At 40.4% G+C, this 17,787-nt stretch overlaps 1 protein-coding gene across 1 annotated transcript in view; it reads left to right on the top strand.

Moving 5' to 3' along the window:
* The window catches only part of UBR1 (ubiquitin protein ligase E3 component n-recognin 1), a 152,827-nt gene extending 138,738 nt beyond the window's left edge, over nucleotides 1–14,089 (top strand). Inside the window, exons 45-47 of the mRNA XM_052646203.1 lie at nucleotides 8,882–9,052; nucleotides 11,638–11,739; nucleotides 13,603–14,089. Coding sequence (XP_052502163.1) covers nucleotides 8,882–9,052; nucleotides 11,638–11,739; nucleotides 13,603–13,744 — 415 coding nt within the window. The 3' untranslated portion in view covers nucleotides 13,745–14,089. The remainder of the gene's footprint in view (nucleotides 1–8,881; nucleotides 9,053–11,637; nucleotides 11,740–13,602) is intronic.
* Nucleotides 14,090–17,787: the final 3,698 nt, after the last annotated feature.

The following is a 17,787-nucleotide window of genomic DNA, read 5'->3' as shown; positions in this document are numbered from 1 at the left end:
AAAGCAATGGCATCCCACTCCTGTACTCTTGCCTGGAAAATCCCAGGGACAGGGGAGCCTGGTGGGCTGCCATCTATGGGGTCACACAGAGTCGGACAGGACTGAAGTGTCTTAGCAGCAGCAGCAGCAATAGGTGATAAAAATGAAAATTAAAGAAGTAATAGGGGACTTAAAATTTTTTTAAGTTTTTTTTTTTAATTTAAAGAATGATAATGGTAAAAATATATCTAGGACTTTGGTGTTGTTGTGGACAGTATGGGGTTAGTTCATTTACAGATAGTTCCTTGATCCAGCTTATAATTCTCAAGATCTATAGGCCCCTTCCTATGTAGTTAGTGCTAACTACAGGGTTTTAATCTATTGCACCTGTTACTTCCAAGGCAGTTCCCTGTTTGTTTTAGCTGCTTCTGTTTGCTGGTCTCGTCAGTGTCTAATTTCCGCCCTGACACAAGGGGGCGGTGGTGGACGCTTTTTTAGGCTCACTTGTTCAGTCGTGCTGTGGGGAGGGAGGAACACTGCTAACAAATAACACTGGCGTGTGCTCTGGTGTGTGCTCACAGTATCTCGGCCACACTGGGTTTGCCCCTGCTCATGGTGTGTGTGCTTTCCCTGTCTACACTGCTTAGGTTGCTCTGCTGGGAACTGAGGCCGGCCCTGGGTTGTATGCACTTCCCAGGTCTAAACCGCTCAGGTTCAGATACTCGGGTGCTCCACAAGGTGCAGACTCTGTTGGGCCTGCGTTTTGTGCCCTTCCCAGGTCCGAGCAGTTCAGGTGACCAGGTACTTGGCGAGCGTGGTCACTGTGACTTATCTCCTCCCCCGTCCCTGCTGCTCGGTTTTCTGGGTGTACAACCGGTGCACCTTCTCAGGTGTGCTCTGTGTCTTTTCTGGGAGCTGATCTCTGGCTGCGACCCTCCCAGTGGATGTTGACTGTCCAGAATCCCAAGAAGTCTTGGTTAGCAACAAAGCCTGCTTGCAGTTTGGTAGATGATGCCTTTTTATAGCCACGATTACCCCTTTCCCCCTCTGGCTGCCCTCGCTTGCCTGTCTCCGGTGGGGGATGGACGGGTCCACAGCCAGCTAGCTCTGCTCAGTCCTTTGTTCTGTGAGCAGGCCTGGCCGTGTCTTAGGTTAGGGCTTTTCATGGGATAGCTATCCCACAGTCTGGTTTTCTATCTCAATTTAGTTCCCTCAGATTGCCCTCAGGGCATTCATGCTCCCCCTCCCCCCGCCGTGCTTACTCTAAGCAATGCAGCCGGCGCCTCCCTTCCCAGCCCCCGCTTGCTAGTGGCGGATGCGGGCATCTGCACTGCTTCTCTACTGGTAGTTACCTGTGGGCACATAATCTGTGGGGTTTAATTATTTATTTATTTTTCCTCCCAGTTATGTTGCCCTCTGAGGTTCCAAGGCTCGCCACAGACTCACCAGTGAGAGTGTTTCCTGGTGTTTGGAAACTTCTTTTTTAAGACTGCCTTACCCGGATGGATCTCTGTCCCTACCTCTTTGTCTTTCTTTTTATCTTTTATATTTTTTCCTACCTCCTTTTGAAGACAGTGGGCTGCTTTTCTGGGTGCCTGATGTCCTCTGCCAGCGCTCAGAAGTTGTTTTGTGGAATTTACGCAGCGTTCAAATGTTCTTTTGATGAATTTGTGGGGGAGAAAGTGGTCTCCCCATCCTATTCCTCCACCATCTTAGGACCACCTCTCTTCCTTATTTTTGAAACATTGTTTTTGCCCAATATCAGATTCTTGGTTGATAGTTTTTTTAGTTTGAGCACATTAAATGTATCATCATACTATTTTCTAGCCTCCATGGTTTCTGATGAGAAACCAGCAGTTTATTTTATTGAGGATCCCTTGTATGGGATAAGTTGCTTCTCTTTAGCTGCTTTCAAACTTCTCTCTTTGTCCTGGCTTTTAACAGTTTGGTTATAACGTGCCTAAGTGTGGATCCCTGAATTTATCCTGCTTATAATTCAGTTTGATTTTTGGATGTGTAGACTCATATATTTCAACCAGTTTGGGAAGTTGTTAGCCATTATTAGTATTTCTTCAAATTTTCTTTCGTGTCTATTTATCTTGGACTTCTGTAATGCATGTGTATATTGGTATGCTTGATGGTGTTCCATTAATGCCTTAGGCTCTGTTCCTTTTTCTTCATCCTTTTTTATTGGTCTGCTCCTCTGACTCCATAATTTCAATTGCCCTGCCTTAAAATTCACTAGGAACCTACAGAGGAACCTGGAATTGGATAGGAACATGGAATGTTAGGGCCATGAATCAAGGCAAATTGGAGGTAGTCAAACAGGAGATGGCAAGAGTCAACATTGACATTTGAAGAATCAGTGAAATAAAATGGACTGGAATGGGTGAATTTAACTCAGATAACCATTATATCTACTGCTGTGGGCAAGAATCCCTTAGAAAAAAATGGAGTAGCCATCATAGTCAACAAAAGAGTCCAAAACATAGTACTTGGATGCAATCTCAAGAATGACAGAATCATCTCTGTTTGTTTCCAAGGCAAACCATTCAGTATCACAGTAATCCAAGTCTATGCCCCGACCAGTAGTGCTGAAGAAGCTGAAGTTGAAACGGTTCTATGAAGACCTACAAGACCTTCTAGAACTAACACCCCAAAAAGAAGTCCTTTCATGATAGGGGACTAGAATGCAAAAGTAGGAAGTCAAGAAACACCTGGAGTAACGGGCAAGTTTGGCCTTGGAGTACAGAATGAAGCAGGGCAGAGGCTAATAGAGTTTTGCCAGGAGAACGCACTGGTCATAGCAAACACCCTCTTCCAACAACACAAGAGAAGACTGTACACATGGACATCACCTGATGGTCAATACTGAAATCAGATTGATTATATTCATTGCAGCCAAAGATGGAGAAGCTCTATACAGTCAACAAAAACAAGACCAGGAGCTGACTGTGGCTCAGATCATGAACTCTTTATTATCAAATTCAGACTTAAATTGAAGAGAGTTTGGAAAGCCACTAGACCATTCAGGTATGACCTAAATCAAATCCCTTACAGTTATACAGTGGAAGTGACAGATAGATTCAAGGGATTAGATCTGATAGACAGAGTGCCTGATGAACTATGTATGGAGGTTCGTGACATGTACAGGAGGCAGGGATCAAGACCATCCCCAAGCAACAGAAATGCAAAAAGGCAAAATGGTTGTCTGAGGAGGCCTTACAAATACCTGTGTAAAAAAGAGAAGTGAAAGGCAAAGGAGAAAAGGAAATATATTCCCATTTGAATGCAGAGTTCCAAAGAATAGCAAGGAGAGAAAGCCTTCCTCAGCAATCAATGCAAAGAAATAGAGGAAAACAATAGAATGGGAAAGACTAGAGATCTCCTCAAGAAAATCAGAGATAACAAAGGGAATATTTCATGCAAAGATGGGCACAATAAAGGCCAGAATGGTATGGACCTAACAGAAGCAGCAGATGTTAAGAAGTGGCAACAATACACAGAAGAAGTGTACAAAAAAGATCTTCACGACCAAGATAATCACGATGGTGTGATCACCAGCCTACAGCCAGACATCCTGGAATGGGAAGTCAAGTGGGCCTTAGAAAGAATCACTACAAACAAAGCTAGTGGAGGTGATGAAATTCCAGTTGAGCTATTTCAAATCCTAAAAGATGAGCTGTGAAAGTGCTGCATTCAATATGCCAGCAAATTTGGAAAACTCAGCAGTGGCCACAGGACTGGAAAAGGTCAGTTTTCATCCCAATCCCAAAGAAAGGCAATGCCTAAGAATGCTCAAACTACTACACAATTGCACTCATGTCACACGTTAGTAAAGGAATGCTCAAAATTCTCCAAGCCAGGCTTCAGCAATACATGAACTGTAAACTTCCAGGTGTTCAAGCTGGTTTTAGAAAAGGCAGAGGAACCAGAGATCAAGTTGCCAACATCTGCTGGATCATGGAAAAAGGAAGAGAGTTCCAGAAAAACATCTATTTCTGCTCTATTGACTATGCCAAAGCCTTTGACTGTGTGGATCACAATCAACTGTGGAAAATTCTGAAAGAGATGGGAATACCAGACCACCTGACCTGCCTCTTGAGAAATCTGTATGCAGGTCAGGAAGCAACAGTTAGAACTGGACATGGAACAACCGACTGGTACTAAACGGGAAAAGGACTCTATCAAAGCTATATTGTCAACCTGCTTATTTAACTTATGTGCAGAGTACATCATGTGAAATGCTGGACTGGATGAAGCATAAGCTGGAATCAAGATTGCCAGGAGAAATACCAATAACCTCAGATATGCAGATGACACCACCCTTTTGGCAGAAAGTGAAGAACTAAAGAGCCTCTTGATAAAAGTGAAAGAGGAGAGTGAAAAAGTTGGCTTAAAACTCAACATTCAGAAAACTAAGATCATGGCATCTGGTCCCATTACTTCATGGCAAATAGATGGGTAAACAGTGGAAACAGTGACAGACTTTATTTTGGGGGACTGCAAAATCTGCAGGTGGTGACTGCAGCCATGAAATTAAAAGACGCTTGCTCCTTGGAAGTAAAGTTATGAACAACCTAGACAGCATATTCGAAAGCAGAGACATTACTTTGCCAACAAAGGTCCATCTAGTCGAAGCTATGGTTTTTCCAGTGGTCATGTATGGATGTGAGAGTTGAACTATAAAGAAAGCTGAGTACCGAAGAATTGATGCTTTTGAACTGTGGTGTTGGAGAAGACTCTTGAAAGTCACTTGGACTGCAAGGAGATCCAACTAGTCCATCCTAAAGGAAATCAGTCCTGAATATTCATTGGAAGGACTGATGTTGAAGCTGAAACTCCAGTACTTTGGCCACCTGATGCAAAGAACTGACTCATTGGAAAAGTCCCTGATGTTGGGAAAGATTGAAGGTGGGAGGAGAAGGGGACAACAGAGGATGAGGTTGTTGGATGGCATCGCCAGCTCAATGGACATGAGTTTGAGTAAATTCCGCGAGTTGGCGATGGACAGGGAGGCCTGGCATGTTGCACTTCATGGGGTCGCAAAGAGTTAGACATGACTGAGTGACTGAACTGAACTGAAAATTTACTCTTTCTTCTGCATGCTTCTATATGCTATTCAACCTCTTTGGAAGCTTTTAATTTCTGCTATTGTACTTTTCCATTTGTTTCCTTTCTATAATTTCTTTTTACTGATATTCCCTATTCTTTCATATATTTTCCTAATTTCCTTAGTTTTTTCTTTTTTTTAATCAATGGTTTCTTTCAAAGAGCATACTTAAGAGAGTTAAAATCTTTGTTTTTAGTGTGTTGGGCTTCCTTAGAGATAATTTCTGTCAGTCTCTTTTTTTTCCTATGAGTGGTCCATACTTTTTCATTTCTCTGTAAGTTTTGTTGAGAATGGGACATTTTGAGTATTGTGATGTAATAACTCTGGAAATCAGAGACCCCCACCCATCCTAGGAACTGCCATTGTTGCTTGATAAAGGCTATAGTTATATTTGTTTTAGTCTTTTCCAAGCCTTTTTTGCAAAGACTCTACTCATTGTTGTGTGTTCTGGAACTGGAATCTCTGTTCCATTATCTCTGTGGTCAGCCAGTAACTGACAGAGATTTCCTTAAATGCCTGGATCCAGTAAGGAAAAAAAAAGAGAATGAAAAATATAGACTGTTTTGCCTCTTTAAATCCTCTCTACTATCATCATCACCAAGAAAGCTGCTTCAGCCCATGGGAGTTGAAACAATGGCCAGTCCCTGTGCCAGCCCCTCAGTGAACTGCCAGGCAAAATTAAGCTTACAACCCTAATTTTTTTAGGACAAGGTCCTTCTTGTCCACCTTGGCAGCAACACACTGCACCATAATTGAGGGCAGCCACCCCCATAGCTACCTGCTGTGGACCTTGGGAATAAGGATGGTAATCTCTATCTAAAATGCCAAAATTCACTGAAAGTTACCAGCCTCTTTTCTGTCAGGCACTCCTTTGGACACTGCAAGTGTTTGTCCAAACTCAGTTCCCAAAATAATTGCTTCAGGCAGTTCTTAAACCAGTGTGGTAGAGGAACCACACTGTTCTCAGCTTTGCAAGCAAGTAACACTCTTGGAAATATCTTTTATACATGTGTTTTTAGACACTGTTTTCCATGTAATACACTGTGGTGACCATACTCATGCACTGAAATAATACTGAAGAACTTTTTTTTTTCCAAACACAATCTTATATGGAAGCTCAGTATTATATAGCAGTAATTATAACAGTAAAACAGATAACCCTGTGATTCAGATTTAACCCTGGGTACTGGGAAGAGGAGTATACTCCTTTCTTGGCACCATGTTCCTCGTACCTCAATCAGATTAAACACTATTCTAAAGCGGTGTTTCTCAAACTTTTTTTTATCTTCTTCCCTTTCACTGATCACTTCAAAATCAAAAAATACTGTTTGATAAAGACTAGTGAGAAGCAGTATAAACAAGTTACATTATAGTCATTGCTAATACCATATGTGAATTACCTGTTACTTCTGTAAGAGAACAACATGAGCTTAAACCCATATTTCTATATGATAAAAGTATGTTCTATAAAGTTAACAGTAATTTTCATTTTGCAATTACCATCTTTAATATGATGCAAGTTGTTTGACTAGCATAAGATGAAGAACAGCACACCACCAGTGAAATGTCACTGAATGGAGAAATCAAATTCATATCTACTTTAGCCATTGGTATCTGAATATTTCATAATGCAATCATGGTGTACATCCTGAAAATAATGAGCCAAAGTTACTATTGTTGCAGTTATGTATGCTTGATGCTCCAGTGGCATTACACACAACACCCATAGCAAATCAAACATGAAACTAGCAGTACCTTATAATTAAAAGGCAAGAATCTCAGTAGCCTGAAAATCAAAGCCTGTTCAAGACTCAGTTGATAATGTACCATTAACAAAGCATCCTTTCCCCAAATTGCAGAAATTCCAGAGCTCAGTTGGGTGTTTTGTAATATTCCCAAGCATTGTCCAACAACTAAACTTCTTAGTAAACCTAGTTAGGTCTCTCACTAAACATAAATAACTCTCAAATTTAAGGATACCAATTAGTAATTCCAGGTAACTGCCTCTATCTGTAAGGGACTTATTAGTAGTCTTTACTTATATGTTAAGTAACTTGCTGTCACTTGAAGGAACCAAAGGGAGAGGTTGCATTTTAAGGTCATCTTAAGGGCTTGAAGAGCCATTCTTTGGCCTGCTCTGAGAATCACAGCCCTACAGGATGACTAATGAAATTGTCTTACTTAGTTATAACCATTGCTTTGAGCCACACAGCCAGGGGATATAACTGGCCCAGCAGGAGCTTGGGCAGCCCATTGCTCAGCCTCTGTTCCCAGTTAGAATTTACTTCAATATCAGCTTCCTTGCTGCTTGTCTCATGCAGATTAAAGTCAGCCAACTAAAGAAGTGGTTGTATCACTGACCTCTCAGCCCTTGAAAAATTAGCTGGATGATTTCAAAGATTGCACCCAGATCTAAATTCAGTGATTGTCCTAATCTTAGGGCTGCATTGGTACCACAGAGGTCCAGTGAATAAATGTTGGCTTCATTCAAGAGTGTCATGCAGTTGGCTCTTAGGCAGATCTGAGAAGAATGTTAATCATTAATCCAAGTGAAGATTCTCCTGGGTGATATTAGATATTGTTGGTTTCAAGTAAAAATGAAAATAAATACTATGCTCTCTTCCAGTTTTATTTTTACTACCAGTTTTCATTAAAACTGAATCATTTCTAGGTAGAAGTGTGGCTGCTCAGTGACTGTTTTAGGCATCATCCCCATTTTCCTCTATAGGATGGAGTTCAGCCATTCTGTGCTAAATGTGAAAGAAAATTCTGGCTTTATCCAAAAAGAGCAACATACTGGAAGTGAAACTAATCCCCACATCTGTAGGAGACAGGAATGGGATACCTGTGCACAGAGTCCCGCTGCTCCTGTGTAGACAATGGTGGTTTTCGTATCTTGCCTAAGACAGTGGACTTCAGAGAATAAATTGTTAATACCCTAATAAAAATTTGTGTTGGTGCTCTTTATTCTAACCCAACTGTGGGCATTACTAGATCTCTCCTGGGGTTGCATTTATTTCTTGCTGTGCAAATTGATGTTTGCTTTATATCCATTATATAGCAGATAGGAATATAAAACTCTCCCTTTCAGAGATAGCAATTATCACTTTAATATAGAGTGATAGACCCCTTAGGGGTCATTTATAGCAAACATCTGGCATATCACTGTGTTAAATGGCCAAATCTCATAGTACTACTTACTTAGTTCAAGCAAGTCAACTTTGTTACTTTTTCCTTCCAAAGACTTGACTGTGTTTCTGGGTTGGAAGGTGCCTCAACTCAAAGACTGGGTCTCCCCTTTTCAAGCCTAAAGATCTTAATACTCCAAAGAAGTGGAGGAAATGTGTTCAAACCCTTACTAAAAATTGTGGTTAAAACAACTGCCACAACATTAGGGACACAAACTTGACACAATCCAGAGGGGGGAAATTGGCTATAAATCAGTCATGTCAAATGAAGACTCAATTCTCTAAATGCATCTCAATCTCAAGGCATATTTAATTGCCAGACTCTATGGGAAATCACCAGAACCCTGCATATTCAAAAGTAAAAATTTCTTACTATGGATTAATCAGAAGACTTTTTGTTGTCTTAAGGAGAAATATTAAAGAAGAATCATCTAATTAAATGTTTCCTTGTCTTTTAGAGCTTGCTTCACTGCAAAGCTGCGAGTGCTGAAAACACTGCTAATACATCTGAAACACTGCTAAATATTATATATCCGTTGCTAACTGATTATCTTGCTTTTATTGTTTCTCCATCATATTAAATGCTTTCTTCCCTTTTGAGGTGCCCACGGTCTGCAGATGACGAGCGAAAGCACCCTGTCCTCTGTCTTTTCTGCGGAGCCATACTGTGTTCTCAGAACATTTGCTGCCAAGAAGTCGTGAATGGGGAAGAGGTGGGAGCTTGCATTTTTCATGCACTTCACTGTGGTGCTGGAGTCTGCATTTTCCTAAAGTAAGTAGGATGCTTCATAATGAACTTAGGGAATTTGAGTCCAGTCTAGAGGCCATTATGGCAGGACAGTATGTTGATAGGATATGATCTGTCAGAAGTTAGAGCACAGACTTGTTATTCACATGCAATTGAAATAGTTTTAAAAATTAGTAGTTAAAAAATAGGAATCTATTCACATTTTTATTATTTGTGGAAAACCTTAAATATGAAACTTTATATTGATTATTCTGCTGTTGTGTAAAACTCAGGTAGAATGAAAGAGTTCAGAGTCTTAAAACTTAAATTTTCAAAGGACATGTAAATTGTTACTTTATATTGTTCTTTGAACGTTTTAATTTTCTTCACTTTCTTCTGTCAATCAACCATTTCCCCTGGTGTATTAGCAAATGACTGAGAACAGACGAGTAATCTCTCATATCTATGAAAGAAGAGTGCAAGTTCCTGAGAGAGAGAGAGAATTCAAAGTCTATGGCATGTGCTTTTTCTCTCCATTCTCTCCATGTAATATAGTTTCTGTTTACATAAACCCAAACATCTCGCCCACTGGGGAATATATAATCACTGCTTCTCAGCATCTGTTGGAACAAGGGGAATAAGTGCATGGAAGCCAAGTTCAAACATCTATTTTCTTTTAGGAAATCTACAGCAAGTCACCTACTACCTATTCCAACCGTTTATTTTATCATTTCTCTCTAGAGAACTTCAGTTCAGTTCAGTCACTCAGTCGTGTCCGACTCTTTGTAACCCCATGAATCGCAGCACGCCAGGCCTCCCTGTCCATCACCAACTCCCGGAGTTCACTCAGACTCGCGTCCCATCGAGGCAGTGATGCCATCCAGCCATCTCATCCTCTGTCGTCCCCTTCTTCTCCTGCCCCCAATCCCTACCAGCATCAAAGTCTTTTCCAATGAGTCAACTCTTCACATGAGGTGGCCAAAGTACTGGAGTTTCAGCTTTAGCATCATTCCTTCCAAAGAAATCCCAGGGTTGATCTCCTTCAGAATGGACTGGTTGGATCTCCTTGCAGTCCAAGGGACTCTCAAGAGTCTTCTCCAACACCACAGTTCAAAAGCATCAATTCTTTGGCACTCAGCCTTCATTATAGTCCAACTCTCACATCCATACATGACTGCTGGAAAAACCATAGCCTTGACTAGATGGATCTTAGTTGGCAAAGTAATGTCTCTGCTTTTGAATATGCTATCTAGGTTGGTCATAACTTTTCTTCCAAGGAGTAAGTGTCTTTTAATTTCATGGCTGCAGTCACCATCTGCAGTGATTTTGGAGCCCAAAAAAATAAAGTCTGACACTTTCCACTGTTTCCCCATCTATTTCCCATGAAGTGATGGGACCAGATGTCATGATCTTCGTTTTCTGAATGTTGAGCTTTAGGCCAACTTTTTTACTCTCCTCTTTCACTTTCATCAAGAGGCTTTTTAGTTCTTCTTCACTTTCTGCCATAAGGGTGGTGTCATTTGCATGTCTGAGGTTCTTGATATTTCTCCCGGCAGTCTGGATTCCAGCTTGTGTTTCTTCCAGTCCAGTGTTTCTCATGATGTGTTCTGCATAGAAGTTAAATAAGCAGGGTAACAATATACAGCCTTGACGTACTCCTTTTCCTATTTGGAACCAGTCTGTTGTTCCATGTCCAGTTCTAACTGCTGCTTCCTGACCTGCATACAGATTTCTCAAGAGGCAGGTCAGGTGGTCTGGTATTCCCATCTCTTTCAGAATTTTCCACAGTTGATTGTGATCCACACAGTCAAAGGCTTTGGTATAGTCAATAAAGCAGAAATAGATGTTTTTCTGGACCTCTCTTGCTTTTTCGATGAACCAGTGGATGTTGACAATTTGAACTCTGGTTCCTCTGCCTTTTCTAAAACCAGCTTGAACATCAGGAAGTTCACGGTTCAAGTATTGCTGAAGCCAGGCTTGGAGAATTTTGAGCATTCCTTTACTAGCGTGTGAGATGAGTGCAATTGTGCGGTAGTTTGAGCATTCTTTGGCATTCCCCTACACAAACATTATTTTTATTTTTCCATTTCTCTGCTCTAAGAGTCCCAGGTATCTTCAAGATTGCAGTGGTTGTTTATAATGTGTACTCTTAGAGGCTGGCTCTAACCAGAAAAGACATGACACTTCCATAGATGACCTTCTTTCTGGCCCAGGGTTATCAGACTAGGAGATGTGGTTCTGTTGTTTGGTTAAGTTCCCTCTCCCACCTCCAGGTCATAGATCAGGAAAGAGGGCAGAAACAACCCTAAGCCACTATTTTCCAGGGTACCTATGGTTCAAACAGGATACCCTGCTTCCTCTCTTCAGTATATTTAGTCAGTACTACTGGCTGACCCCATTTCCCTAAATCCATGGATCCTTTCCCACAGCATCAACAAAAATAGCAGTGTTCATTTTCTTTTATTTAGACAAACACAATTTAGTCTACTTGTCTATGCTTATATTATCTTTATACTGAATTCCTAACAAGACACCTGTGGCCATTTCTTTTCTCTAGATTAACTGATGCAATGCCTGTTATTTGCATACATGCACTTCCTAATATTCCTGTCATTTGTTTTGTCCTTCAGAATCAGAGAGTGTAGAGTGGTCCTGGTTGAAGGTAAAGCCAGAGGCTGTGCCTATCCAGCCCCTTATTTAGATGAATATGGAGAAACAGATCCTGGCCTGAAGTAAGTTTTTTTTTTTAATTTTACTCACGTTATTGTACGTGGATGGTAGCAGGTCTTTAAACACAAAAGCTAGTGTTACATATTGAGAGAGATTTTAAATAGCAATAAGTTGAAAATGTTAAATATCATGCTATCCTAAATGTAACAAATAATTTTCAACAACTTTGTGCTTCTCCAAAATTTGAGGGTAGGGTCTTCCCTGGTGGTCCAGTGGCTAAGACTCCCCACTTCCACTACAGGGGACACAGGTTTGATCTCTGCTCAGGGAACTAAGATCCTTGTATGCCACGTGGAGGCCCAAAAAAAACACAGAAAACAAATTGAGGGTAATAACTTCTCCAGAATTTTTAGACCCAAGTCATCCTAAAATTTGAATTCTCTATTATTTTTAATCAGCCTTTCTTTAGAATTACCTAAAAGGTTTAATTGATGTTGATATATAAAAGAAAAAAAATCCATGGTGTCCAGTGAAGGAGCTTGGTTTAAAATGGATATTCATAGTTCAATACTTGAAACTTTTTATTAGCCAGCTATGTCAGCCTCCTTTGTTCCCAAGCATTAGCAAAAATACTTAGAATCCTGAAATTTTCTATATCCTTCACTGATGTTAACAACTGGAGTACCACCCATGGGTATGAGAAAAAAAAAGTAGATAAAGGTTAGATCCCCTTACCATAAACTGTCTCTCTTTGTTTAACTGGAAGTTTGTTCTTTTGAAGTGTATTACTCAATATAAATTGGCTTTTTAAATGAGGTTTGGAATTTCTTTGTTCATACAGGAAATTGTTTTTATTGTAACAGCTTTTAACCTGTATAGAGAAGGTCTTTGGATTCAGAAAGAAAAATGCTGGGTGGTGAAAGTAGTTAATGATTGAAGATAGGTCTGAGTTGTTCCAGGAAGGTGTGAAGAAGCAGAATTTTTAAATTAGTTAGGTGATATGAAACTGCTCAACCAGATGAGACATGTGAGTACCTCACGGCTGAGAATCTCACAGTTTTCCTTCATTGGCAATAGCCAAACTTCAGTCATTTTGGATTAGTTGTTATACAGTGTTACAAACTGTGTGAATGAGGCCAAAAAGCCATTAAAGACCCACTTAGGCTAGCAACTCAGAATTGAATAGAACTGCGTCAAGTTATAAACCTTTCTGGTGACTTAAATGAGGTCCCATAATGCCCACGGTATGTGAAAGTGTTAGTCACTCAGTAGTGTCCAACTCTTTGTGACCCAGTGAACTGTAGCCCGCCAGGCTCCTCTGTCCCTGGAATTTTCTAGGCATGAATACTGGAGCAGGTAGCCATTCCCTTCTCCAGGGAATATCCCCAACCCAGGGACCCAACCCAGGTCTTCTGCATTGCAGGCAGATTCTTTACCATATAAGCCACCAGGTAAACCCAAATGTATTTGGTCTTTCCTAGCATAGCACAATGCATACATGCTCAGTCATGTCCAACTGTTTGTGACCCCATGGACTGTAGCCCACCAGGCTCTTCTGTCCATGGGATTCTCCAGGCAAGAATACTGGACTGGGTTTCCATTTTCTCTTCCAGGGGATCTTCCTGACCCAGGGATCAAACCTGAGTGTCCTGCATCTCCTGCATTGCAGGCAGATTCTTTACCACTGAGTCACCTGGTATATTTGACCTATTTTTCTGAATCAAGGAGTAGGTGTCTGCTTCATTAGCCAAGTGACTGATCCAGGTCATAGTGATCAGTGTTGAAGGGAAAATATACTTTTTAAAACCTTGTCCTGGTGATTCCACCCAGTTCCAAGAGTATCTCAAACATTCAGTAGAATTTAAACAATAAAGATATGACATTGCTTGATTCAAACTTACATGTTTTGTTATTTTCTCCTTAAGGAGGGGCAACCCCCTTCATTTATCTCATGAGCGGTATCGGAAGCTCCATTTGGTGTGGCAACAGCACTGCATCATAGAAGAGATTGCCAGGAGCCAGGAAACTAATCAGATGTTATTTGGATTCAACTGGCAGTTACTGTGAGCGCCAGCTCCACCTGGGAACAATCACGAATGAAGACTGATTCAAAATTATGGAGACCTTGCTGAAGGCTGGGGAAGGGTTGGAGGGTCTTTTGCTCCATGTCCAGATTCACATACATCAATAAAATATTCCTTAATGGAGTATTTCTTTCAATTAGCAAACATATGCTTAAAAGGGGAAAAAAAAAACCCATAGATTAATCTGTTTTATGTTCCAGAACACTAAAGAATTGCTTCTTTACCCCAAGTGTCTGATTCTGCTAATAGTTCCAGAAAACTCATTTTCCTGCATCATCTGTCCCATTTCACTCCATCCATCTGAAAAGTGAAGTCACATCAAGCAGTTGGCGAGCATTCTTATATATTGTTTAACTCTTCTACAATTTGGTGTCCCCCCCCCCCCCACCAAATTTGGTTTAGCTAATGGATCACTGACAAGATTTTAATGATCTGTGATAGTCTTCCTTGCAGCTAAAGAGGAATTCAGAAACCATGTGGTATACTTCAGTTGAGAAAATTTTCTTAAAAGTAAACATTTTATTAATATGTCTCTCTTAAGGAAAAGCCCCTCATGTTGCACTTACTGTTTCAGCCAGAAATTAGATTTCTGTATGGAGTTTCCGTTTCTACGGCAAATTTCTGCTGGTATGGAAAAGCTTTTTTTCCTTGAGGTCAAATTTCTGTAGACCTCAAGAAGAGTTAGGATAATGTATTCATTATTTATCCCTGATGTGACAAAGCCTGCAGTCCTCACCTCTGATGGTGAAGATTAGCTTTCTTGGGTTTTGAAATTATACTTTCCATTTTACAAAGGCAAGTTTCTAAAATGAATTCGCTTATCTCTTGATTGTGGCACCACTGTATTTAATTCAGAAACCTGTTGCAGTTCTGTTTAAACTATCTATAGAATGAGGGTAAAAAAATTCCCCCAATGAGTGGAGCATTGGATGTAAATTAGAACAATCAGATTTAAGCCTGTTCTGTAACCTTCTAATGTCTTTGTAAGACAGATCCTTCATTTGTTATCTTTGTGCAAACTTCTCATAAGCTCTGGGTAGATGATGCATACAACCAACCAAAAAAGCCATGTGATCAGTGGTCTGTGTCCTGTTATATATAACATGCTGTGGTTGAGCCATCTTGTTTATAAATAACAGAGCTCTCCTGAATCTGTGCATAGACTTCTTGGCTTTAACTTTTTATATCAAGAACTTGGAATATAAAACAGAAGGCAGAAGAGAAATTGAGATCTTATATTTTAACTTCTGTTGTCTCTGGGATAAAGTTAGAAGTTGGAAAAATGCATTCAGAGACTGTCTTATTTTGCCTTTGGTGACCACGGTCATATGTGTTTAAATGTTTTCCTACCTTCTTTTTGCTCAGCAAAAGCAAGCAAATAAAAATATATTTGCAAATTGATGATACACATTTGGGGTTAGGTTTTTTGGTATCTTTATGTAACATAAGAAAGTGAATTTTTCAATAAGGGATTGGCATGAACAAGTATCAGAATCACAATCATGATTTTCTACTTGAATAATTATCATTCAGAAAATATCAGGAAATATTAATAGATACAACTCTAGTGAACAGTCTATAACTAGTGATGGGTGAGGGTTAGAAATTTCAGTATTCAGTTTGTCAAATTTACCAGTATGACGAAATGATTACATTTCCCTTTATTTCTTATATAATTTGTTGGATGGATTGTCTGGAAAGGTTTGAGCCATTTGCCTGGGAAACAGAAGATTCTTCCCTAATCAGTTGGCCCCAGTTTAGCAAAGATAAACTGCTTTTTCATTTCTAGCCTTTTCCTATCCACTTCATAAATCCTAGAGTTAGGCTCTCAAGCTGCCAGAGGGACTATCTTGCAGTGGCCAGTCAGATCTTTACTGCCAAAGAACCCATTTCCTGTTGAGTTCCCTTTCCTGAGGTTGACTCAGATTTCTGCACTGCCGATGAACTTACGTTCTCAGTGCTGCCCCCAGCCCACAGGATTTCTAATTATGTTCAAATATCCTCGTTGTTTGCCTTCATCATTGTAAACAATTTAAAAGTTTATGAAGTTTGCTCTAAAAATGAGCAAAAAGTCACTTTATTTTCTATAGTGTATTATGTGGAGGAACTGGTTCAACAGATTGGCTCCAAGACTGTGTTTTCCTAATGTTTGGTGAGGGGCTGGAAGGAATTTTAATGATGCAGTGAAGAAGAACATATATCTGTATAATTAATTTATTATGTTGGTATATGGGCTGTGAGTTCACCCTTTAGTGGTCATTTGTCATTTCGTAACAACTATGCATTTGGTTCACTGTGATGATCATCTATATTTAGTGACTGCAACATGTTTATACCACTGATTCAAATTCCATCCATGATGAAGTTATACAAATAATGCATATATTGATATCTTTTATTGAAAAATGTAAATTTAAAACTTGTATAATGTTCTGTGCTTTTTGAAATAAAATATCTTATATGTGTATATTTAAAAAGAAAGAAAGGGACTTCTCATGTTTGGGCATTTGGGTTTGAAGTATAAAAAACTATACCTAGAATGGAGCTCTAGCTAAAAGTTAATATTTGTCAGCCCCGACAAACTCTTAAAAACACATGGGCATTTTGTGTAATTGTCTCCAAACTTTTTGACCATATACTCTATCAGTAAATTATTTTACCTTCTTTGTTTAGGGGCTTTCTCAGCACATACTGGCAGATATCATCTTCTTTAGAGAGACTGAAAAGCTTGCAGATTCCACTAGCTTCTTTGGCCCCAGGCAGTGAGGCACAGTAACATCAGTGAGTCCGGGAATATCCTCGTCCTTTTTTTCACGATGACCAGATTGAGAACACTCAGACTGGCTTCCACAATGCAACTTCCTACAGATTTGTTCTGGCTTTCTCTAGTCCTCCTTGGTCTGTAATAGGAGTGTCCCTAACCCAGTAGCAGGTGGACCCAGCCATGGGTCAAGACACCCTGCTTCATGGAGAAACCCTGTTGTCATTCCCACCACTGATTCAGCCCATGTATAACCCTTCCATTCTTCACCCAGAGTGTCAGCAGCAACTTCTGTGGCGACATGCTTCTCATAAGAGGTATGAAGTTTTCATTCATCATCCATTTCAATGAGTTTCTGGCAGCCAGTGGCAGGGAAAGAGATGTTCAGCTTCATTCTGAAGCAGCTGACTGCCTCCGAGTCACTAACACAAAGCTCACCTATTTTTTAAAAAATTGGATGAGCTAACAGAGTCAGATGAACATTAAAGAGATGAACCTAATTTTAAAATGGGCAAGAGATTTGAATAGATTTTTCTCCCCAAAGAAGATGTAAATTGCCAATAAGTTCATGAAAAAAGGTGCATTAGTCATTCAGTTCAGTCACTCAGTTGTGTCCAACTCTTTGTGACCCCATGAACCGCAGCATGCCAAGCCTCCCTGTCCATCACCAAGTCATTCAGCTCAGTCGCTCAGTCGTGTCCGACTCTTTGCAACCCCATGAATCTCAGCACGCCAGGCCTCCCTGTCCATCACCAACTCCCGGAGTTCACTCAGACTCACGTCCATCGAGTCAGTGATGCCATCCAGCCATCTCGTCCTCGGTCGTCCCCTTCTCCTCCTGCCCCCAATCCCTCCCAGCATCAGTCTTTTCCAATGAGTCAACTCTTCACATGAGGTGGCCAAAGTACTGGAGTTTCAGCTTTGGCATCATTCCTTCCAAAGAAATCCCAGGGCTGATCTTCAGAATGGACTGGTTGGATCTCCTTGCAGTCCAAGGGACTCTCAAGAGTCTTCGCCAACACCACAGTTGAAAAGCATCAATTCTTCGGCGCTCAGCCTTCTTCATAGTCCAACTCTCACATCCATACATGACCACAGCAAAAATCATAGCCTTGACTAGACAGACCTTAGTCGGCAAAGTAATGTCTCTGCTTTTGAATATGCAATCTAGGTTGGTCATAACTTTCCTTCCAAGGAGTAAGTGTCTTTTAATTTCATGGCTGCAGTCACCATCTGCAGTGATTTTGGAGCCCAAAAAAATAAAG

The sequence above is a fragment of the Budorcas taxicolor genome, chromosome 10 (assembly GCF_023091745.1).
Source record: "Budorcas taxicolor isolate Tak-1 chromosome 10, Takin1.1, whole genome shotgun sequence".
NCBI lineage: Eukaryota > Metazoa > Chordata > Mammalia > Artiodactyla > Bovidae > Budorcas > Budorcas taxicolor.
Note: the sequence above shows the minus strand (reverse complement) of the source record. Positions and strands in the feature narration are given on the sequence as shown.